The sequence below is a fragment of the Propithecus coquereli genome, unplaced genomic scaffold, assembly GCF_000956105.1.
Source record: "Propithecus coquereli isolate 6110/MARCELLA unplaced genomic scaffold, Pcoq_1.0 Scaffold468, whole genome shotgun sequence".
NCBI classification, from domain to species: Eukaryota; Metazoa; Chordata; class Mammalia; order Primates; family Indriidae; genus Propithecus; species Propithecus coquereli.
In genome coordinates, this window is record NW_012150485.1 from 1,080,791 (window position 1) to 1,103,925 (window position 23,135).

Below are 23,135 nucleotides of genomic sequence, written 5' to 3' on the forward strand. Positions count from 1 at the left end.
TACTATGATTTGTTTCCTTTCCTGGAGTTAACAGTACCTCCTCTCAATATGGTCAAGTATATCAGTTTCATTTTTGTCCTAGAGACTGCATCCTCCTCTCTGGGTGCACCGGTGGCTCTCTGAGCCTGTCACACAGTTGTTGGGCTATGGTCACCCTCTGCAACAGCCTTTTTAGTGAGGAGCCCCCCCCCCCCCCCCCCTTTTTTTTTTTTTTTTTTTTTATTTTCACAGCCTCAAGTCCTAGGGGAGGATTTCCAAGAGATCTTTGTGAATGGCCCCAACGCAGCCTTTTGGAGCCAGATGGCTGGGAGGATTGTTCTAGAATCAGCTGGGGTAGAGAGGAGGTGACTTTGGAGACGCAGGCTTGGCATCTGGGGGTGTTGGCCGTGGGAGCACAGGCCTCGGCAGGGACAGGAGGAGACTGAGGACGAGTTGCAGATGGGGAAGGAGCACCCTGCCGTGCCCTCGCATCTGTGTCCAAGGCTGCTGCAAGGCCTGGCTGAAGGGGGGCAGGAGCGGGGTTCTAATCAGCACTCCCTAGATGCAGATTTGGTGAATCAACACTTCATCCTGTGACTCAACAAACATTCCCCAAGCCCCAACTCTGTGCTGGGCAATATGCTAGCGTGCTCCAAGGCTGCGGGAGCCCAGAGAAGGCGCATCTTGCCCAGACCTGGCGGCTGGGAAGATTTCTTAGAAGCGGCGTATTGGCCAGGCCAAGGGGCTGAGGAGGGGCGTTACTTGAATTGGGATGAGCGCATGCAGCGGCCCCCGAGTCCCCTGTCAACAACCCCAAACCCTAGAGCGGCTTTCCCAGCCCTGGGGAGTCCATGCAGTGTGCACTTTGGTGTCTTCATTGCCCCGAGCTTGCTGTGAACAAGCTCTTTGTCCCAGAGCCCGTAGGCGTTCTGTACCCTGGCGCCTGACAACCAGGCGTCTTCCCACCCCTAGGCCGAACACACATGTATTTCCAACAGGACCACTTGGATTTGTCGTAAAAGCCAGACTGAGCGTCAAGCCCCCGCGTCTGTTCCCAGCCCCAGCCCAGCTCAGTGGGTATCTCTGTGTGCCTCAGTCTTCCCTTCCTGTGAACTGGCTGTCCCCCGAGTATCCTTCCAGCTCCCAGAGCCTCTGTTTCCCTGCCCCAGGATCGCAGGAGGACCACTGCCACCCAGTCATTTGGTTGCTCAGATGTGTAAATGCCAACCACGGTGCTCCCAGGGCAGGGCCAGGCACCAGGCACCAGGCACCATGCTTGGCACTGGGGCCGCAGTGGTGGGTGCCACAGGCGCAGTCCCTGCCCACTCTGCACGCACCATCCCGGCAGGAGAAGAGGTTAATCAGACCAGACCAGCCCCAAAGAACCACGGAGTACAGTCAGAGAGGAAAGGCTGAAGGGAAGCCCAAAGCCCTGTGAGCAGAGACGACAAGAGTCTCAGCCCGTGGCGAGAGATGAACCTTAAACATGCCAAGATCATCGGGAGTCATTGAGATAAAGCTCCAAGGCGCAAGGCACCCACCGCCTGGGGAGGAGACCCAGATCACAGACCCTGGTTGCGGGAGCCCCACAGGCCTGTGGACTCCCAGGATGAGGCTGCTCTCCCAGAGTGGCATTGGCAGCTTCTCCGATGGCCACCCCCTTAGCTCAGAGAAGAGCCCCTGTGTTGAGGGGAGATGACACCCACACACTCCAGGCACATCTCCGATAGCCATCCGCGGCATGGGTGCTACACTTTCGCTCTCCATCTGCCGTTAAATCATTTGACAGCACTTCCTTTGCATTTAAGGGGTTTTTTGGCTAAAAGACCAATAAAAGCCCCTAGGACAGTTTGGCCGATCCTGCAGATCATTGATTGCAGACAGTAAGCAAGGGTGCAGTTTCCTGGGTGTGGCTGGAGTGTGCGTGCCTGGGTAACCCCGGGTGTGCGGAGCGCCCGCATCACTGCTGGGCTCCGGCGCTCATCAGCCGTTTGTGGTCCAGCCACTTCCAGCAGAACGAGCACTTCCGAATGCTCAAGTCTTTTTGATGGTGCCTTAGAAAACCCATTGACTGACCCAGCGCTTCTCAGTATGTCAGTGTTGGGCCACAAGTATTTATTGAGCACCTACTGTGTGCCAGTGACGAGACTAGGCAGAAGGGATAGAGAGTTAAACAAGACTGAGTCCAACCCTCCTCCTGCTCGTGGAGGAAGCGGATCAAGCACGTGCACCAGCAAGTGGGTAACTGAGGGTAACGGAGGAGAGAGAGGGGAGGGAAGAGGGTGAGGAGACGGGCTGCTTCCCCTCCCACAGTCAGGCATGTTGTGCACGTCTTTTGAGAGAGCTTAATGATCGGAGGGTATCATTAGGGCTTTGCACACTCATTGCCTACTTTTAATTAATTTTTATTTTTATCAAAGTAATACATACACATAATTTAAAATGTCAAATGTAATTTGTAATTTAAAATGTCAAATGTGCCCCAAGCTATTAAGCAAGACAACAGCCCCCTCCCTGACTTTGCCCTCCTCTCCCCCAAGTCTCATTGTTGAGAGGCAACCAGTTTTAACCATTAGCCGTTTCTTCTGGTATTTCTCTCCATATTCTAAGTGATGCATGTATTGCTATTTAAATTTTCTTTCAATTTTAAGTATTATCTATTGACTTTCTACTAAGAAGATACAAGGGTCAGTAAAGTACAGACATACAAAATACTTCCCCTCTTCCCATCCTCTACCTCGAGAACTCTCCAGTGTGGGGTTCAGTGACTATTCAGTGTTTACTTTAGTATGACAAGGTACCTATTGCACACAGCTGAGCCACATAGTATACTATGATTTGTTTCCTTTCCTGGAGTTAACAGTACCTCCTCTCAATATGGTCAAGTATATCAGTTTCATTTTTGTCCTAGAGACTGCATCCTCCTCTCTGGGTGCACCGGTGGCTCTCTGAGCCTGTCACACAGTTGTTGGGCTATGGTCACCCTCTGCAACAGCCTTCTAAGCTGGAAGGCTCCTCTGTGGGAACTTGCTACCCTCAGCTCTCTCTCTCCCTCTGCCACAACACTCTTTCATCTCTTTAGCTTGATTCCTTCATGGATTTTTTTCAAGATCTTTCCCAAATCATGTACTTAATAGAAAGTCAGTGAAACTGTTTTCTTTTTAGAATTTACTCTTTTGGGAGCTTTGGGGTAGCCCAGAGAAAGGTTAGTTTTAACTGAATGTGCAGCTTGTAGAGAAGACCCGGTTACCTGGGGCAGCAGGAGTGCCAGGGAGGGGTGGAAATGAGTTTCCGATGGAGTCTGAGCCAGAATAAGCCTCCGTGGTCATGGGTCAACTTTGCTTTACAGATGAGGAAACTGAGGCATGGATGGGGAAGAGAAATGGCTCAGGTCCCAGAAGTTTCCAGCCTGTCTCTTGGGTCATTGAGCACTCAGGGAGCTCTCTCTGGTCAGTGCCCTCCCCCTGCCTCTTCCAGTTGAGTCCTTGGTGCTTCTCCCTCGAGACCTGACTGAGATGTCATCCTGGACCAGTATAGAGCTCTCTCTTCCCTGCCCAACTGCTAGAGTTGTAGCTCTCCCTGGATTTACGATTCTGCTTTCTGCTGTGGGCAGGTGTAATGTTGGTGTTCCCGTGCCCACGTGCCCACACACGTGTGTGTGTGCGATTGTGTGCGCACGCACAGTAGATGGGGAGCGGTCACCTCATCTTACTCATCTCTCCCTGACGGTGCCTGGCATGGTGCCTGGCACGTAGTAACTATTCAATGGCTATTTCAGTGGCGTGAATGGGGCTTGTTTTCATACACTTACCAGATTCCACCTCTTAAATTGACAAACTATTTAGAATTTCAGTAAATTCATGTTTTTCTCTATCTGCGTAAGTGAAGTAGAATCTGCTTTTGAAGTAAATAATGTGCACCCAGTTTTAGATGCCTGGCCCCGCCCCTTCGCCAGCTCCTGTCTCCCAGCCCCAGGCCATGTCTGCCCCCTCCCCCTCCCATCTCCAGCCTATCCCATACACTAGCTCCAGTGCGCGTACATGACTCAGCAGCCCCCTCTCCAAGCTTCGTAGCAGCAGAGCCTCCCTCCCACCTGTGCATGACACACTCCCTAGCTGTGAATGCCGTGGAGGAGCCCCCGCCATCTGCCACCTCCTGTTCCTCCCCATAGGACACACCTACTGTGTCAGGGGCCAGCCCCGCCCTCTCTCTATCCACCCCCTGCTCTAGCCTCTAGCTCAACACCACAGAGCCAGGGCCAGAGGAAGTGCCGGGGGAAGGCCCAGAGGCCAGCAGTGAAGACCAGGAATTCAGGACAGGAGCAGAACCTCTTCATCCATCCTTAGCTCACCACAAACTTGCAGGAGCAAGAAATTCATATTGAATGCAACTTGGATCCTTGGGTCTTGAGACAGGTTAACTCGTGGGCCAAAATCTCTTTGGCCGGGTGGGCGCTCAATGCAGTGACTGGGTGCTGAGACCCTTCCGTTTCCACCTGTCACCTCTCCCTACTGTTCATGAATGTCCCTGTAGTAGCATTGGCTACCCCTCCAGGCCTCCAAATCCAGTCTCTCTGGCTGGGAATCCAGGTCACCATGCCTGGCTGTGCTGTGAGTCAGGTCGGAGTTGGCATGCTCAGAGGAAGGGTCTCCTCTGGTCAAGTGCTGAGCACTGAAGCGTGGCCTGGGCTGCCCAGAGCCCATCCTACGTCCTTCGGTACCTTGGCTGGACTCCAGGAGCTGAGTCTTCTGCTTTGTGGCAGAATCAAGGCTCAATCCTGTAACACCTGGGTCACCACACTTTTCACTGGGCTTCACTGCCACCTTCTAGGCTGCCTGGGGTTTGGCTCTTTCCCCAGTCAGAGCCGCAGATGCCACAATGTCTCCCACCATCCTCTGGGCCAACAGGGCTGGGGCATGGGTTGTCCCAAGCTGCCTTGGGCTGAGGTTCATATTTGGCCTTATTTATCCCCCACCAGAGACCCACCCTCCGCAATGGGTAATGAAGACCTGTCCTGGCCGTGTGAGGCAGGCAGCAGGGACGAGCCTGCTCCATCTGCCCGGCGTCCTGGCGGCAGGGGGCATGGAGCCCAGGCCACGTGGCACCGTGGACAGCCATTGACACAGAAAGCTAAGCAGTGTGCTCAGGGCTGGCCGATTGCAAACCCAAATGGGTCCCTGCTTCCTGGGGCCTTCTTCTTCTGTCACCAAAAAATTCATGCCTCTCTGAACCCCTCTCTCCAAATGCACGGAGTCAAGGTCATGGGGCAGGGCGAGGGGTGGGCAGCAATCCTGATTTAAGGAGGCCTCAGATGACTCCCCACCCTGCTCAGAATAAAACCCAGAGGCCTTGCCCCGGCAGTTGGGCCCTGCAGGGTATGGCCCGCTCGCCCCCTGGCCTTGTTCCTCCTCCTCTCGGCCCCTTGCTTATGGCTCTCCGGCCCCACGGGCCTCCGTCCTGGCTTCTGTCCTGCTCATTGCAGGGCCAGGTGCTTCGTGCCACTCGGGCTCAGCTTGGCCTAGAGCAGGACTCCTGTCACTCTCCCCCTGGACACCCAGTTCTCTGCCCTCTTAGTTCTTCCCATAACTTGTTGCGATCTACTCGCTTGTGCACTGTCAGCCGCGTGACTGCCAACCTGGTGCCAAGCTGAAGCCAATGTCCTAGGGCCATACAAGTCCATTCTATGAAAACCCAGAGGCCTCTGGAAGTGGAACCACCTGTGGGGAAATGCTCTCCGTGAAGTGAGTGCTCTGAGCCTGAAGCTGGGAGCGCTGGTGGGCAGGCCACTCCTCGGACGCTGCCCCCATCTGCAGGCTCCTCGTTTGCTGCAGAAGCCCGTGTGTGAACCAGGCAGTGCCGCGTGGCCCTGGTGGCGCCGTGGCAACCAGGCTGGCTGGCTCAGGACAACCAGGGCCTCTTCCCTCCCCGACCTCACCAGTCTCTGGACACAGGGAAGCTCTGACGGGGCATGACCACCCCGGAGTTCAGGACAGGCCTCCTGGACTGTCCCAGGTCTCGCCTGGAAACTGGCCTCTAAGAAGAACAGATGGCTCTGGGTATTCCCATGGCCAGCGAAAGCCTTTTGTGACTGTAAAACCAGGTGAAAGGAGGTTTCGAGACCTGGTTCTGGGATCCAAGCACATGCCCACATTTTGTGGCTGCCTGTCCCCACCTGTTCTGCTGCCTGGTACACCCACCAGACTTCAACTTAAAGTCACCTCCACCCAGAGGTGTTCCCTGACACCCACCCCCTGCTCTAGAGGAGGCTGGCAGGGAGGCATAGCTCCTGGAGCCTCAGGGAGGCAGGCACCGTCTGGGCTGCCTCTGCCGACACAGCCAGCAGGAATCTCCACCCCCAGCGCCATTCTGGCATCTCAGGGCCTTGAAGGACAGTCACTGAGGCCTGAGCTAGCTTGGAGGTCCCCTGTCCAGGACTCTCATGTGACCCCGAAGTCCTTTCTTCAGTATCCAGGCCAGGAAGCGCTTTGCCCTGGAACAAATTCCCAGCTTCAGAGAGGTGCTCTAGGAGAGGGGGAGAGTCGCGAGTCTGTGAGAGGGCCCTCCCTGGCACGCAGCTCCCAGGTGCCCCGAGACTGCTCAGCAGAGGTGGCTACATGAGCCCAGGGACACGGTCAAAATGGTTGGCTTCTTTGACACACGAGGGTGATCACCCGTCACACACCTGTTTTGCCATCGCCTGGACGTTGGGGGCTGGAAGTGGGGCTGCCACCTCTCACAGTCGCACCCTTGGGGGCTCAGAGAGGCTCCTGGCTTCTTGACCCAGGTTTAGGGAAGTGTGCAGTCCAGTCTCATTGTGGAGCTCTGCATGTGTGTGCATGTGCATATTGTGTTTGGATGTATATGTACATATGTGTGTATGGATGTGCATATATATGTATGTATTATGTACATGCATGTGTGTATGTGTATACGCGTGCATGTGTGTTGTGTGTATGGATGGATGGGTGTACGTGTGTGTATACACGTATATGTGCATACATGCGCGTGATATGTATGTGCGTGCGTGGGAGGGGCGTGGGCGGCAGGGAGGGTGAATGCCTTCAGAAGAGGCGAGCCTGGGACCTTCAACCTCCACTTGATTGAAAACAAACCACCTGGGGGGTGCACGCCGCAGGAAGAGAGCTGGCAGCCCTCCCTTCCCAGGCTCCTCAGAGCTGTTCTTAGCCTCTGGCTTCCCCAGCAGAGCAGCAGCCGGAGGGCGGAAGCTGTCACATCATTGTCAGCAAGGCCCACCAGGGGTGGCTGGGTCCTGGCCCTCCCTGCCCAGGCAGAGGTGCTGGTGGAGCCACGGTTTCTGCAGCGGCCCGTCGTGACTGCTGGCATATGTGGCCGGAGCTGTCATCACAGCACTCCGAGCAGAGAATGTGGGGTGCCTGCTGCCTGCAGACCCAGGTCAGGGAGAAGAGGGTTCAAGGTGGGAGAGGCCACCCTCCTGCAGGCAGCAGCCTGGACACGGCCGAGGAAAACTCACTGACTGTTCTCTTGGCTTCTAGGAACCATGCCATTTAGGGAGCCCTCTGAAGCCATCTCCGCCTGGACCTGGGTGGAAATGCCTCTCCTTGGTTCATTGGAACCAGCCCTGGGCGGCCCACAGAGCCACAGAGCCAGGCTGGTCCTAGCACCTCTCTAGCACTGCCGGAGCCTCACAGGCCTGGGTTAGGTAGGAAATCTGTGCGCACTGGAGAACCCTGGCTACCGCCAGCCATGGGAGCAGCTCCACGCCGACACCCTTCCGCCAGCAGTCTTGAGCTCTAACAAACACTTATGGAGCACTTACTGTATGCCAGACGCTTGTCTGAGTGCTTGACTTGCATTAACATATTTAATCCTTCCAACAAGCCTATGAAATGGACACCACGACCGTGCTCATTTTATAGACGAGGAAACTGAGGCATAGAGAGGTTATGTGGCTTGCCTGAGGTGACACGGCCAGAAAGTGGCAGAGCAGGAGTTTACTGAGCCGTGATAATCTGCCTCTTAGCACTTGCGCAGTGTCCCCCTGCAGTGCCGCGCCACCCTCCACTCTGGGGAAAATCCGGCTTCCGCTGGGCTCCAAGGGGTCTCAGAACGGCTTCGGGAGTGGATTCAGCAGCAGCCCTGGGAGCGGAGTGGCTGGGGACTCAGCTCTGGTGGTGGGACAGACCAAGTCCTCTTCTCAGGAGAGCCCTCAGGTGCCACCCCGTCCCGTCGCCATGTGCAGGCTGCGGAATGTTCCCATCAGGGGCCGTGCAGGCCAAAGCTGCCTTCTCTGCTGGGAGGACCCCTGCCCCGCCCCTGCCTCCCTTCCTGTCTAGGAGCTGCTAAGCAGCTGAGCAGGCACTGCCCGCCTCGCCCTCCGGCCAGGCTTGCTCCTGCCCAGCCCTCTTTGGCCACCTCTTCCCCCAGGGACCCCTCCCCCCAGAGTAAAAGGGGGTCTCACAGCCGGCATCCTGGCTTCCGATCTCTTCTCTTCTCCAGCCGGAAGGTGTCCTGCTAATTCCTTCCTCACCCTAAGAGGGGTGGAAGCTGCACCCTCCAGGCTCGGCCGTTTCTATGGGAGCTCGACGCCCCCTCCTCATTTCAGCATTATCCACCCTGGAGTCCCTTAAGCTGCATCTCCTGCGACCTGGACCTGTTGCAGTCAATTTTTTAGCCCTAAGCCTGAGATTTAATGTTTATTCAGAAAAAAATGCAGTGTGGCCTTGGGCCCAGAGTTTTTTGCCTGTTAATATTTTCCGGAATCCTGATGCTGATGTCCATCGTCCCCCCGCCCCATATATTGATGCTAAATTTATCCCTCTGAAGTCTTCAGGGGCCTCGTGGGGCAACACAGGACCTCACTGTGAGAAAATACCACCCCCCGACTGCCCAGGCCGTGCAAATTCGAAGTGGGGCAGCAAGCCCACCCAGCAGCGTCAGAGCTGCTCAAGCCTCCCTGGAAGGGGGCGAGCAGGACAGAAAGGGGGAAGAAGGGGACAGAGGGAGGAAGAGGCCCAGGGGCAGAGCTTGGCTGCAGAGTCCATCATTTCCCACAGAGCCCGTCACAAACAAGGTTCCAGAAAGCATCTCTGAGCACCTACATAAGTGGGCTTGTCGGGTACATAACATGGGGCGTGCTGAGTTAAAGCCAAACCAGACAGGCTTCCTGGAGGACCCTGCACAACCTCTGGGAATCTCGGGGGGCAGGGTGGAGGAAGGCTTGCCCAAGCCGACCGGCCCCCAGAGCCCGTGATGATTTCCCGGGAAGATGTCTGGCCAGGACTTGGCAGTAATGGGTGGTGGTCCCGGCCCCACCACAAACCATCTGGACATCCTTGCGCAAGTCAGAGCCTGCTCTAAGTCTCAGTTTCCCCATGAAATGAATCTCCTAATCCAGGCCTAGCTCTTCAGGGGACCACTATGTGAAGAGACAAGGAAATCTGTGCGACCAAGAGCACTTTGCACAAAGCACAACACACCATGGGAGGAAGTGTGGGTTTGCATCTTGCATTTCTAGAAGAAGCCACAGTGACTGGGCTTGACCCCCAGAGTGAGTGCCTTGGGTTTCTTCATGTGTTTTGTGAGCTACTTCTGCTGCAAGACTGAAGGGAACAGTTGGTCCATAGGCTTGAGCTCAGGGTGTGGTCTCTGAGCAGGCCTGGCAATCCCACCCGAGAAAGTACTGCCAACCACTCACAGCCCTCCCTCCCCTCAACTAACTCAGTCAGGGCTTTATCCCATAGCCATCAAACTGGTCACCAAGTACCAGCCCTTCTCACGATGGCTTTGGGGAGGCTCTGGGGACACTTGAGAAGGCAGAAGCAATCAATGCCTGGGCTCTTGACAATGGCATAAATGTTCAACTAAGCACTCAGCTCAGCCCCGGCACCCCTGGGGTCATGGGAGGTCCTTGAGCTACAGCCCATGGGGATCAGATCCACCCAAGAGCCTGCAGTGTTGCTGCCTGGGCTTGGGCTACACAGTGTACAGCCCAGACCAGGAGGATATAGACGCTCGGTCTGGGGGCTTGAGCCCTCCTGCCTGACTCGAGGGAGGGAGTGGGATTTGAGCCAGGCCAAAAAGTAGCACTGTGATTCTAGGACCTCAGCAAGTAAGCGAGCGCCTTCTCAAAGCCACCTGCCAACCCTCCTGATCCCCTGTATGAACAGGAGGAGTGGTTCTTGGGGTCACGTGGCCTCTGGAATAAGCTTCAGATGGCTTAATGTGAAGTGTTCAAGAACCACTGACGTGTACTAACTAATTTAGTTTGGACATTCACCACCACCATCGTCACACCATCACCATTAGCATCACTATCATCACCACTCCACCACCACCACCGTCATTACCACCATCGCCACCTCCACCACCATCAACCCAACCATCGCCACCACCGTTACCATTACTCTCCTCATCACCACCATCATTATCAAGTCCACTGTCAATCCTACCATTACTCTTACCGTTGCTATCATCACCACCATCATCACCATCACCACTACCATCACCATCTTCTCCGTCACCACTACCACCACCATCATCACCATCCCCTTCATCACAGTTTCCATTTGCCTTTGACCACACAGAGGCAAGATTGCAAAATCCAACTGTCTCGCACTCCCAAATTTTCATCTCTCTCTGCTCATAAGCAAAAAGCTCAATCAGAGGCTGACCATACATCCCATTTGTTCGGTACAGTCCTGATTCATGCCTGTTGTCCCTGCCTTGTTATTACAAGTTCATTTTCACTCTCAGCTATGCCCTGGTTTCCATGACAAATTAAATGGGCATCCTGGTTAAGGCCACATCCAGCTTCTGACTGACCCCACAGGGACTAGTAGCCCAAAGATGCTAACCCAGAACAGAGCCTGGTGGCTTCCTGGGACTCGTGGAGCACAGATGCTATCTGGGAGGTCACGGCCCCGACAGTCACTGTTAACTAACGATGCTCTGCCTCCCCCTCCTCTCCCTCCCTGCCTCCTCCCGCCTTCCAGGAAACCACTGAGAAAGGACGAAAATGGCACCAGCGTTGCTGAGTATCCCATGAGCTCTTCACAGAGCAGCAAAGGGGTGGATGTGAACAACGCGGTGGTGTGAGTCTGCAAGCCTTGGACCTGCTGGCCAGAGGGACACCTTGGTGGCATAGCGGACATGGGAAAGCAGGTGGACACGAGCTGACACTGGGCTTGTCCAGGACTTCATTGCCTTGCAGGCCTCGAGCCTCCCAAAGGAGAAACAATCCTCTTCCCAGGCTCGCCTCTGGTCGGCCCGGGCAGGGGCAGCTCGGACCAGGCTGAGCCTGGCTGACCCTGCATGCGGCACCGGGGCAGCGTCACCACCCGAGACCCTCTCACCCTCCTCCTTGTCTGGTGTTTGATCTGCCGAGTGCCCCCAGCTGCTGTCTAAATCACGCGCACTGATGAAGGTGGGGGGTCTCTTTGTCTGCTGGGGCGGGGAGGCCTCGCCCTTTACCAAAAAGAAAGGTGATCCAGGGCCCACTCCCCTTCCTGAAACCCTCTCCTCCTCCCAGGAAGCTCACCTGCTTCTCTGTTGATGTTCCCAACAGAAGCCATCGGCTCAGCCAGGAAACAGACGTCCCCTTTCGGAGGTGCTTCCCATCCATCTGTCTGTCACCCCATCCATGATTGTCCTCAGTCTTCAGGGCCTGCCTTCTCCCTTCTGTTCCCACTGATGCAGGGCGCCCTCAGCTCCTGACTGCTTGCCATGGAGAGCTGCGAGCCCAGCCAGCAAAATCCCCTCCCAAGCAGACAAAGAGGCACATTTACACTGGGGGGTAGTATCTGGCCTTCCATGGCAAAACGACTCACTAAAGCCTAAGCCAGGAGCCTCCAGGCAAGGGCAGAGGCCACTGCCCCTGTTCTCAGACTCATTCCCACACCTGACCCCACAGGAACTGATGCACCCGTGTGAGCCAGGCCTTGCCTTAAGTGGGCAGAGGCCACCACTTGTGCCAAACCCACTGCGGGCACCCTGTACTAGGCTGGCGCTGAGTCTGCCTGACCCAATCCCCGCCTCATCTAGAAGGAGGTGATCTAAATGTCTCTTCCCGTGGTTGTATCCTATAAAAGTGCTGAGCCCTCCAGAGTGGTTGGAGGATGAGGGATGGGAGGAGAGGAACCCTCCAGGCTGAGTAAACCCAACACCCCACCCCCACCCACCTGGCCTGTCTCCCAGGTGGCCACCTGACCCATGGGACACATCAAGGGGTCCATGACGACAGCAGCCATGTGATTTTGCATGCCCTGGCAGATTAGGAGGACACTCCTGACCCTGTGGCTCCCCCACCCCACACGCTTGCTCAGAAGGAACCGGCACACTGAATGGCTCCACTGAAGCCAGGCAGGGATTTAGCTGGGTGGACCGGGTCTGCCTCCTCAGCCACCCTGTCCTTCCCTGGCAGGTGTTTGGGCTGCAGGTAAGGCTTTCAACCCCAGGCAAGATTGACAGACATGAAAACCAGTCCCCATTTGGGCAGAACCTTTAAATATCCTAGTACCCATGGAACTGTCTGTGCGTCATTGTCCTGCCCCCGGGTCAGTGGGCACAGGCTGCAGACAGGCCTGGGGCACACCGTCCCACAAAGGATTTTTTTTCTTTCCTCTTTTCCTTCTGTTTGAGGACTTGTTAGAGGTTTGGAGTTGGATCTGGCTTTCCCAGTGCGCCTTGGCATTGGCACAGTGCTGCCGATGGCTTTCTCCATTGCCACGCCTGCCCCCAGCCAGGTGAGCACTTTACAGAGCTCTCGGGATGCAGAGCCAGGTGACAAACAAGCCAGAGGATGTGGGTCAGTGGCAGGGCAGGGGCAGGAAACCAGGCAGACCCAGCCCCAGGGCACTCTCCCACACTGGAGGCCCAGATTTTGCAATAGCCTAATCCTAATCTGCAACCTCCTGGTGCCTGCAGAACCCCCTGCCTGCACCCCAAGCAGACACCTGGGCAGGCCCCCAGCCCTGAACACATACCGCTGTGGGCTTCACCAGTGAGAAAACGCCTGTGCCTTGGCTGGTCGGAAGCTCAGGAGTGATCAGGGAGCCACTTTGGCCAGAGGGGAGACTTCTGGCTAAGGGACCATGGAGTGCCGGCAGCTCGCGCTCACCCGCTGGGTCCCACCAACCCGACCTTGGTTTAAATTGAGGAGGCTCCGATTTTGCAATTAGCCCCAGGTGAGGCTCCCTGGCAAGGAACCACAGCTGAGCCATCATCATGCTTGGGGGCCCGTGCCCCTTCCCTGAGCCACTGACACCCGGGCTCCAGTTTGCGCATAAATTTCCCCTCAGTTGGGCTTATAAAACCTCTTCTCACCTAGTGAGTGAAAACCGGTTTTTAAGAAGGATTCACTGGGACCCAGTCCCAGAACCAGATACTCGGAAGATGCAACTCGTGGCGCAGCAAGAGTCCCGCCAGGTTTTTAGCGTTTGAGACTGAAGCCAACTGAAGACCGCGCCCGCCTAGTATTTGAGCTTAGACCTGTGACTTAAAGCGAATCCACAGCCCCTGAACACAGACCGATGCTCAGACCGGTCCGAGCTCAGAGGTCGAGAATGAAGTGCACACTCCTCATTCTCTCAGATAGATATCTTCCAGCCTTCTCATAGTTGAGCCCAACTTTGGAACTCGGTGAGAGGTAGGATCTCCCAGAGGTTTCAGGTGTTCCTGAGAAGCTTCTAAGGGAAGTGTTGGAAGAAAAACAAATAGGTGTAAAAATATAAACATATATATTCTATATAGTTATATATATTTAAAGAGACATCTATATGTATAATTACTGTACTCTTTGCATCTGTACCAAGTGTGAGTCGAGCCGCCCAGGCAGTGTGAGACGTGAAATGCATGAGTGTAAATACCCCGACGTCTGCCTTGTTAACCGTGTGCCGTGTGTGCAGGGAGATGACGCTTGCTCCTGGGAGTTCTCTCAATGGGCACATACACAAGTCGATGCAGTCTTGTCCGCCAGCTAGCCGTGAATGTTGACTTTGTGCTGAGACTTTTGTGCAGGAAACTGTACCGGCAGCATTGGGGGTGCGCTGTATGCTACTTAGGAGGAAGACAGCACCATGACTTTTTTATTTTCAATAAAACTATACTTATAAAGACGGCTGTCAGCTGTTTTTTGTGAGGGTGCTGGGCCCTGGGCGCGGGGTGGGAAGCAGAGGGCAGGCTGAGGCGTGTGTGTTGGGAGGGGGGTCCCTGGGCTGGGCTGGGTACCTTGTGTACGTTATTTCTGTATTGTTTTATCCCAACATCACAAGGTTAGTATTTATGGGGATTTCTAAGGGCAATCCTGACCCTCATCACCTCACCCACCACCTTGAGCTTTGGCTTAATTGAAAATAGGGCAAACAACCTTCCCAGTTTGCCTGGGACTGAGAGATTTTCCCGAACCTGGGACTTTCAGAGATAAAACCAGCACTGTCCCAGGCAAACGGGACAAGCATGTCACCCTAATGTGACGAGTGCTCATAGGAATCATCGGAAGCAAGAGTCAGCTGGCCACGCTGGAGGGGAGAAGGTGGCCAGGGTGGGGCCTCCTAGACTATCCACCCTATGCATAGAGTCAGCACCCACAGGTTGGCGGGCAGCGCCCCGCACCCAGCCAGCTGCGTGGAGAGTCGAGGCTGCTCTGCACCCACAAGCAGAAGGGCTCAGAGAGCACGGGGCCCACCCCAGGCTCACCTGCTTGCAGAAGGCAGTGGCACCTGGGCAACCTGCAAGGCCATTCTGCCCTTCCGGCCTCACCCTCAGGTAAGCTCCACCAAAGCAACCAACCCCCCAGCACTTCTGGGATGAAAGCTTCCTGGCCGGCGGCTGGGCAGGTGGAGAAAGAGAGGGACGGTTGCCCGTGCAGCATTGTCATCCTCATCTTTGGAGTGAGGAGACAGGCCAGGGCTGGCCTGCGACAGCCAAGGTCAAGCAGGTACCAGGAGACGGGGGTGGGGCTGGGATTTGAACCCAGACCTGGGGCCTTCAGTGCCCAGTCACTGGTCATGATTGAGGGGATCCCAGCCCAGACACTCCCACTGTTGGCACGCTGCCGGGCCAGCTGCCCCTGCCTGGGTACCCATGGCTTCAGAGTTAACTCAGTGAGGGGCAACTAAGAGGGCCCTGCGTGCCTGGAGCTAGGGCAGGTATTGCCCCCATCCTAGCCCACAGGCGAGGGCATGGTCAGCTCAGTGCAGGGACTCGGGGAAGGGCCCGTGTCCCAGACATCAGGGAAGTGGAGGGGAACCATGGATATGCCTGCCAAGAGCCAAGAGGCCCTCCTCTAATCCCCTACCGGATGCTATGAGCGGCCATTTATGGAGAACCGCCATTTGCAAGCATACAATAGGCATGAGGTAGAAGACAGCTGTCATGACAGCTATTGTCACTGCCATCGTTAATGAAAGCAGCCTGTGCCATCTGGGTGACAGTGAGGGCTCCTCTGCCCACTGACCACCCACGTGAGTCCTGCCTTGGAACTGGTGAGGAGTCGGAGAGACTCCTCCGGCCTCCTACGCACCCCTGTGAGCCCCAGTCTGGGTGTCCTCAGCAGCAAGCCCAGAGGTCAGCAGGGGATTCGGCCAGGAGCAGCAGGCCTGCGTGCCAGGCTCTGCCCATTTGTGCAGGCGGCCAGCACGGGGATCGGGGGCCAGCCCGGGAAAGGGAGGAGGGGACCAGCCAAGCGTACCGGTGCTGGGGAGATGTCGTCATGGAGCTGCAGGGCCAGAGCCCGCCCAGGTGCCTCCTGCATCTCCCCAAACCAACACAACAAACTGCTCTCCCGCCACCTGAGAGCCCCATGTCCTGCTCTGGGGGCCTGCTGCTGCCAGCGAGGCATGAGACACAGTGGGACCTACAGGGGACCCCCGCCTGGCACCCAGGGGGTGGCGGAATTACCGTCTTGGACCCACGGGAGCGGCAGTGGCAGGAACGCTTTCCCTCCTTCCTTCCCCAAAACACGGCATGAGACGCACTGAGGCGCCACACCAGGGAAGACGGTCCTGTGAGGCTGAGCCGGCTGTCGCACTGGCTCCCATGGCAGCTGGCTCACTAACGTGGCCCACTGTGGCCTCACCCTTGGGAACGCTCCCCCACCCCACCCGGCTAGGGACCGCCTCACTGGACCCCCACCTCCGCCTCCTCTGCCGCCCCCGCCCTGTCTCCACCGTATTGACATGTCGGATTTGGACGCCCATCTCCACCCGCGGCCCAGTGGGGCCCCCAGCCTGGGCTCCGGGCGCCGGTGTCTGCTTTTTTTCTGGTAGCTCCCACTCTGGGAGGCTCCCAGCCCCCACTGGTGGAGCGGCGCCCCCCCAGGCCCTCCCCCCCAGGCTGTCCTGGACATGTGACCTCAGGCCCCTGGCTCCAGCTCTCCATCATTTGTTCATTCTCTGATTCAGTCAGTCCCCAGATGCTTACAGAGATTCCGCTACCTGCCAGGTCCCCCACCGAACACCGGGTTCGGCTTCCCCGACCCGAGGGTCCAGCTGGAAACCTCAGAGGTCCCCAGCTCTTCGAACCTGGTGGGTCCTGCCTGGGCCCTCCAATGTGCTCGCCAACCCCTCCCTGCACTGCCCGCCACCTCCACCCCCCTGCCCCAGGCTTTTCCCCACTCCACGCAACCAGTGTCTGCCTACCTGAGCTTCCTAGAGCCCACCGGCCAGCTGCTGTGGACCCACCCCAGGCCGCAGCCTTTAATCTGGCTGCCCTGGGCCCCCGGCCCTCCCAGCCCCACCCCTCACTGCTCACCCCCAGCCTCCACCCCACCCCACACGCCCCTGCCAGCAAACAGCGATTCCCCACACCCAGTCCTCTGCTGGGCTCCTCTGCCCTGCTTCTGGGCTCGCCTCTCGCTCCGTGTCCCGTCTGCTCTCCAGGTCCCTCTCGGAGGCTGCCTGCCTGCCCCCACCCCCACCCCTGAATATGCATGGAACATACTCTAAACCCACATGTGCAGAGCCGTGTGCCCCTTTTATGGGTGGCACAGACAGCCCTGCATGCATAACTCTCACTTCCTGCCTGTCCTGGGGATATTTCCAGCTGGTCACCCTCTGCTGCCCGAGCAGGGCAGTCCTTGGAGCCTTTGCCCACCCACGCCCTAAGTGCTGACTGGGGACTCGTGCTCTGTCCTGGGGATATGGAGAGAAACAAGACAGGGCCCCTGCCCTCCAGGGTGACAATGGGCCCACAGTGTGCACAGAGATGGTGACAACAGTGTGGAGATGAAGGGATTTCATATACCTTGTCACTTTTAACCCTTCCCTCAACCTAGGAGGCACAGAGATCACCCCCAGTTTACAGATGAGTAAACTGAGGTTCAGAGAGGTCAAGGAGCTTACCAAGGGTCAAAAACTCAGCAAGCGGCAGAGCTGCAATTCAGACCGAGCTGCATGGCTACAAGTTCTAGGTCTTTCCAACCCAGACAGGCCCTCAGATTTCAAATGCTCCATCCCAGCCAAATTTAATCCAACTATCTTCCCAGCCCCTAGGAAGCACACAGGAGCTGCAGTCAGGGATTCACAGACCTAACACGAATCACTTACTGTGCGACCGTTGGCAAGGCTCTTCCCCTCTCAGAGCCTCAGTTTTCTCATCTGTAAAATGGGAGATAAAGGCTGGTGGCTCTTTCCCCAATTGCCTCCTTGTGGCTTTCTCTGAGCCCACCTCATCATTGTCTATCACCTTAGTTTATTTTCCATGGAGCACTTCCCACCACCTAAGAACAATCACTGACCTGCGCACGTGTCTGTCTTTCTCCTCCCACTAGAGCACAAGGGGTGTGGGCGCAGGGCCCTTCTCTGGTTCGTGGCGGTCTTATTCATGACCAAGTCTCCACCCCTCCGAATATCCCAACATGCTTGGCACAGGAAATATTTGCTGAATTACTTAACAGTGGGTGACAAATTTAACACAATACACAGAGGCATAAAGAAAAGAATACAACATTTTATTTCATATAACTATTTGGAGTCCTCACCTCATTGGGTGTGGCGGGGAGTGGGGAGGGAAAAAACCCTGAATTTGCAAGTTGATGGTATTTCGGCCTCCTCCAGTTTTGCTAGTGTCCTTTGGCTGGCCCAGCTCCTTGTGGATAGGTGCTTGGCCTTCGCGGCATCTCTCCGGCGCCTGCTCCCCCTAGAAAGCACCTATGCGTACCCTGAGCAGATGTCTGTGGTCTGGGGCAGGAGAGCTGGGTTCGACCACCTGGTGTCTTCTGGGTTCTCACAGATCTCCGCTGCAGAGGGGCTGGCCTGGGCTGCTTCCTGGACAGGTGACTGTGGGGCTGTTCCCGGGCCCTTCTCGTCTTTCAGGGTGACCAGCTGGCTCCCACCACTGCACGTGCAAATGTCCAGGCTGTAGCAGTCCCACCCTCCTGACTGCAGTCTCTGCCCACGTTCCTGCTCTCTCGGCACCAGACCCGTGGGGACTTCTGAACTCTGCACACTCACACGGGCAGGGGGAGAGCTGCAGATGCCTCTGGAGGTTTATGTGCCACCATCTTCTGGGGCTCCCTAGTGCATTCCAACTGGGCATCTCTATAGCGTCCTCACCCTAAGAGGGAGGGTGAAGACATGACCCCCTTGTCTCCCAACACCACCCTGCATTTGTCTCTCTTTTTCTTTTGCCAGTAATCCCCCGGGGTCCCAAAGAGATGGGTTCTCAGCTCGCCCATCCTGTCTGACCAGAACTTTCCCTACACACTAACCTCCTCCTGCCCCACGCCGTCCATGGAACTAGACCAGGGCACGTGGTTTCCTGGAGAAGAATAAAGAACATTTCCATTTATTATTTTCAAAATACTATCCCCATTCTAAACCCAACGGTGTGCTCACACCGTGTGAAGTCCCAGTGCCGACAGAACGTGCTGCGAGGAGGAGGATTCCCCAGTTGCTCATTCACACACAGAAACGCGGGGGAGCCTTGAGTCACCACGCGACGCACGGCAGCGTGGGAAAGCCACGCTCGAGAGAATCGGAGCCAAATGCCCAGCGCAAGCTGCGATTTCGTTGCAGCAAAACACCAGCTGCCACGGGCCGTCACAATCTGCAGACTCAATGGCGGCATGAACACAAGGTGTGCGACGCAGAGCCAGCACACACAACAGGGAGCGCCGCAGCTCAGCTCTCGCTCGTGTCTGGGATTCCCTGTCTGTGCCAAGTCCCCGACAGATGTCCTTGGCTTTAGTCTTTACAGGAGAGAGGAACTAGCATCTCCATCCTGCAGCTGATGAAACTGAGGCTTAGTGAGGTTAAGTGACTTGCCCATGGTCAGAGAGCAGGTCAGCAAGAAGTCCCGAATCCACCCGAGAACCCACCTGGCTGCGAACCCTGTCCCGGTCCCCTCCACCTGCCTCCGCCTGCCCCAGCCCAGCCCCAGGGCAGGAGCTGTCTGCAGACACCCTGCTGTCTGCCAAGCCTCCCTCCTCGCCCGCACCCCGCTGGGCAGTGTGATTGTCCTCACCTGGAGAGTGTTTCTGTCCTTCACGCTTGATTACTTGGCCGTTCCTTTCTTCTCCAAGTGGCCACTTCAAGGATGGGAAATCAGGACGTCTGCCAGGCAGCCCTGGGAGGGAGACTCCCTTCTCCACCAGCCTGCGGGGGCCTGTCTGGGCTGTGTAATTAAAAAGCCAGCTCTTTGTTCCCAAAACAGCCAAACTCGTGGCTTCCACAAAGGTCCTGTGCACCCTGCAGGGAAGAGCTGGTGCCAAAGGCTCATCTTGCCCCACCCCGACCTCAGCTTCCCTGAGTGGTAAGAATCCAGTGGTCGGGTGGCTGGGGGGTTGTGGGCTGGAGAGAACAGCCCTGACCTGCCACGGGGGTCGGGGCTGATGGGTGGGCGTGTGGAGGGGCAGATGGGGCAGAGGAGTGAAGCCAGGGAAAGGAGGGCCCATATGGGGCTGAAAGCACAGCCCCACGTCCTGCTTTGCCAATGGCCTGCTTGCTGAGTGACACTGGGCAAATCCCACCCTCTCTTGGCCCATAAAATGAGAGGGTCAGCCTAACCAGAGGAACGAGACCACAGGCCTGCAGGGCCAGGCAGCGGAGCAAGCAAAGAACCCCGGGCCTTGTAAACCAGCCCAGGATTTCTAGCCCGCGGTTGCTGGATTGGTTCTTCTTGATTCGGAGGCTGAGGTCAGTGGCAGGAACTGAATAAAACCAGATCCCACATGCTCCACCAGAGATATTCAAACCAAAAGAAGAAGTTAAAAATTCAAGCTCCTCAAATCTAATATGCTGTGGACCATGTTCAGCCAGCAGGCTGCCAGCTGGTCACTTCAGGAGTAAATGATTCTGGGTTACCTTGTCGGCCAGATGAGTGGCAAAGGACTCCTATCATTGAACCACCAGGTGACAGACAGAGCCTGGGCCATGGAGGCACACACATGCAGACTCAGATTTTTCTCTATCCCTTAGCGAGTGACTCCTGCAAACATTTAGTCTCTCTGAACATCTCTAACGTGGAGTTAATAATAGAAGTGCGTACCTTACACCGTTGTTGTGAAGATTAAATGAGATTATTTATATGGAAAGTAGCTGACATGCAGTAAGCCCTCGTATACAGTAGCTATGATTCTCATTCCTTGGGTCAAGTCTCCCGAGGGCGGAGCAAACTCTCAATAGAGTTCACCATCGCAATCTTCAATTCATATGATTCTATTCTTGTTTCCTAAAACTATTATATTAAGTGGGAAACTACATGTGATTTAATTTGTGACCCAAAATTTGTTTCATATAAATGAATTCCCAAAGCAAGGGGAAAACACTCTTGTCAGGTGAAGTGACTCTGGCTTGATGGAAGCTTTGATAGATAATCAATAAACAGAGATGTCAATAAGATGGAGCCACTTCAAAGTATGATTTCGCATGCCGTGCTCCTGGCACTTGTTAGCCAAAAGAGCCTAGAACCAAAAAAAGGGAGGAGAAAATAACATCCACTGAGTGACGCTCTGACTTGGAGTCAGATGGCCTCTAGTCTATAACGCTACTACTGCCCGGGCATGACACTGGGTAAGGCCCTTAACCTCTGGGCCCCCATCGCCTCACCAGCAAAACGGGAATAATAAGAACACCTGTCTCACACAGGGGAGGAGCTCAGGCGTGTGTAAAGTGCTTGGTACCTAGCGCATGCTCAGTGAGTGGTGGCGACTGTGCTTTCTCTGGGAGCCCCATCAGGAGAGGCTTACCGCCTGCTCCTAGCCTCTCACTGATAACACATCGGCCGTCTCCCAAAGGGTTCAACTTTCATAAAAACACGGTTTGCTACTGTTCCATTGAGTTCCAACCACTCCCTTCATTCTTCTTAAGAACCCACCATTACACTCAATTTGCCCAACATACATATTTGCAAATTAATTCTATTTAAAAAGTATAAGAAATTATCTGCATTGTCCAATTAATGCCAGAGGCCCTTCCATCCCAGCTCTTGAGAGTCTTGGTGGATAACTCATCTTCTCTGATTTAATCCAATCTTATTTGGCCTATCAAAGCTTGGAAATGAAGTTGCTGCAACCACTTGGCCTCAGATGAGATTCATAGGGAAGAGATTTGCTGGAAACATCCCCATGTCGGGCAGAATGACACGCTGGCAAAGAGATGGTATACAATGGAGACTGGACCCTCTTGGCTAAGGAGCATGCTCTGGAGGCCATGGGTCTTCCATGGAGGTCTTGGTTCTGAGGCATTGGCTGAAGGAAAAACCAAATGAGCCTGCAGCTGTGAGTTGTCCCTTTGCAGGGTCTTCATAAAGTAGCAAGTCTTCAGAGGTCCGTAGATTCCGGTACAGTCTCCCAAGCACCACCACAGTCCTCCGCCCATTCGAGCTGTCCATCTCTGTGGACAGCTTCACTTTACAGATAAGGAAAAACAGAGGTCCACAGGGGTTTAATAACTTGTCCAAGGTCACCGAACTAGTAAGAGGCATGCCCATGGTGAAAAATCATCAAGAATGGAATCTACACATTTGGAGACTTGGGCTGTCCCACCTTTGGAAGTATGTCCTGTTGACACTCTGAAACCAGTAATATTCCATGAGGGAAGGAAAAGTGAGTCTGTTCCTTGGCCCTTCTCCAAGATAATAATTAGTTCTGGTCAAATCTGGATCAGGTGAAATTTTGTTGGGATCTCTCTGCCTTCTGCTTTGTATTCACAGCTGTCACCTGGGCCAACGTGAGGTGCAGCAGGAGTTAACCTGGCAGCAGCTGGGAGCATGATCACGGGGGTCATGTCCTGGCTCTCTGCCGCTTACCAGCCGTATGACCTTGGGCAAGTAGCTTTACTTCTCTAGGCTTAAACATGAAAATGAAAATCATAACCGATAACTTTTATGGAGTGCTTACCACGTGCCAGGTGTGGCCCTAAGCTCTTGTCTTGCATTCTTTTATCATCTCAACAACCCTATGAGGTAGGACGTGTCATTATCCCCATTTTACAGATGAGGAAACACCAATAATAAAACCCAACCCCCCCACAGAGGTAGGGAACATATGGCCCTGGAAGGGCCCCAGCTCAGGGCTGCTCAGTGGTCTCCACCTGGGCCAGGGTCAGCAAGCTGCTTCCGTAAGGGGCCGGATGGTAAACACTTTAGGCTTTTCCAGGCCATGTAATCTCTGCGGCAACTCTTCAACTCTGTCTGCCATTACAGCACAAAAGCAGCCACAGACGATACGTAAATGGCGAGTGGGGTTGTTTCCAATAAAACTTTACAAAAATAGGCAGCAGGCCCTAGTTGGCCTGTGGGCTACAATTTGCAGACTCCTGACCTAGGTGAACGGCTTCTCCCTCTACCTGTTAGAGCCAATCCTGCTAAACTTCTATACGCCCCCTCTCCTCCTGTCTTTTCTTCTAAGTGCCGAGCCCGACTAGCTAGAGGGCTGACATAGGTAGCAACAGAAGATGAGGGCACTGGAAATTGTGGTGCAGTCTAGGCGGTCTCTATCAGCCCGTGAAGTGGCAGGATGCCAGCCGGGATAGTATTTGGGTCAGGTTGGCAGGAAAAAGGGTCCCAGTTCTCAAGAGCAAGGAGAGAGATTTGCCTGGGTAGGACCAAGACCCCACGGAAAAGAAATGGGTCCAGACAGGCGAAGTGTTCCATGGGGGCTCGGCCAAGAGCACCGTGGTAAGGGCTTGTCTCCAGCCCTTGAGGGGGATGCAAACACAAAAGGAAGTAGAGCAGAAGTC

At 55.3% G+C, this 23,135-nt stretch overlaps 1 protein-coding gene across 1 annotated transcript in view; it reads left to right on the top strand.

The window, feature by feature from the left end:
* The window catches only part of PRIMA1 (proline rich membrane anchor 1), a 55,852-nt gene extending 44,391 nt beyond the window's left edge, over positions 1–11,461 (top strand). Inside the window, exon 4 of the mRNA XM_012655211.1 lies at positions 10,953–11,461. Coding sequence (XP_012510665.1) covers positions 10,953–11,055 — 103 coding nt within the window. The 3' untranslated portion in view covers positions 11,056–11,461. The remainder of the gene's footprint in view (positions 1–10,952) is intronic.
* The last annotated feature ends 11,674 nt before the right edge of the window (positions 11,462–23,135 follow it).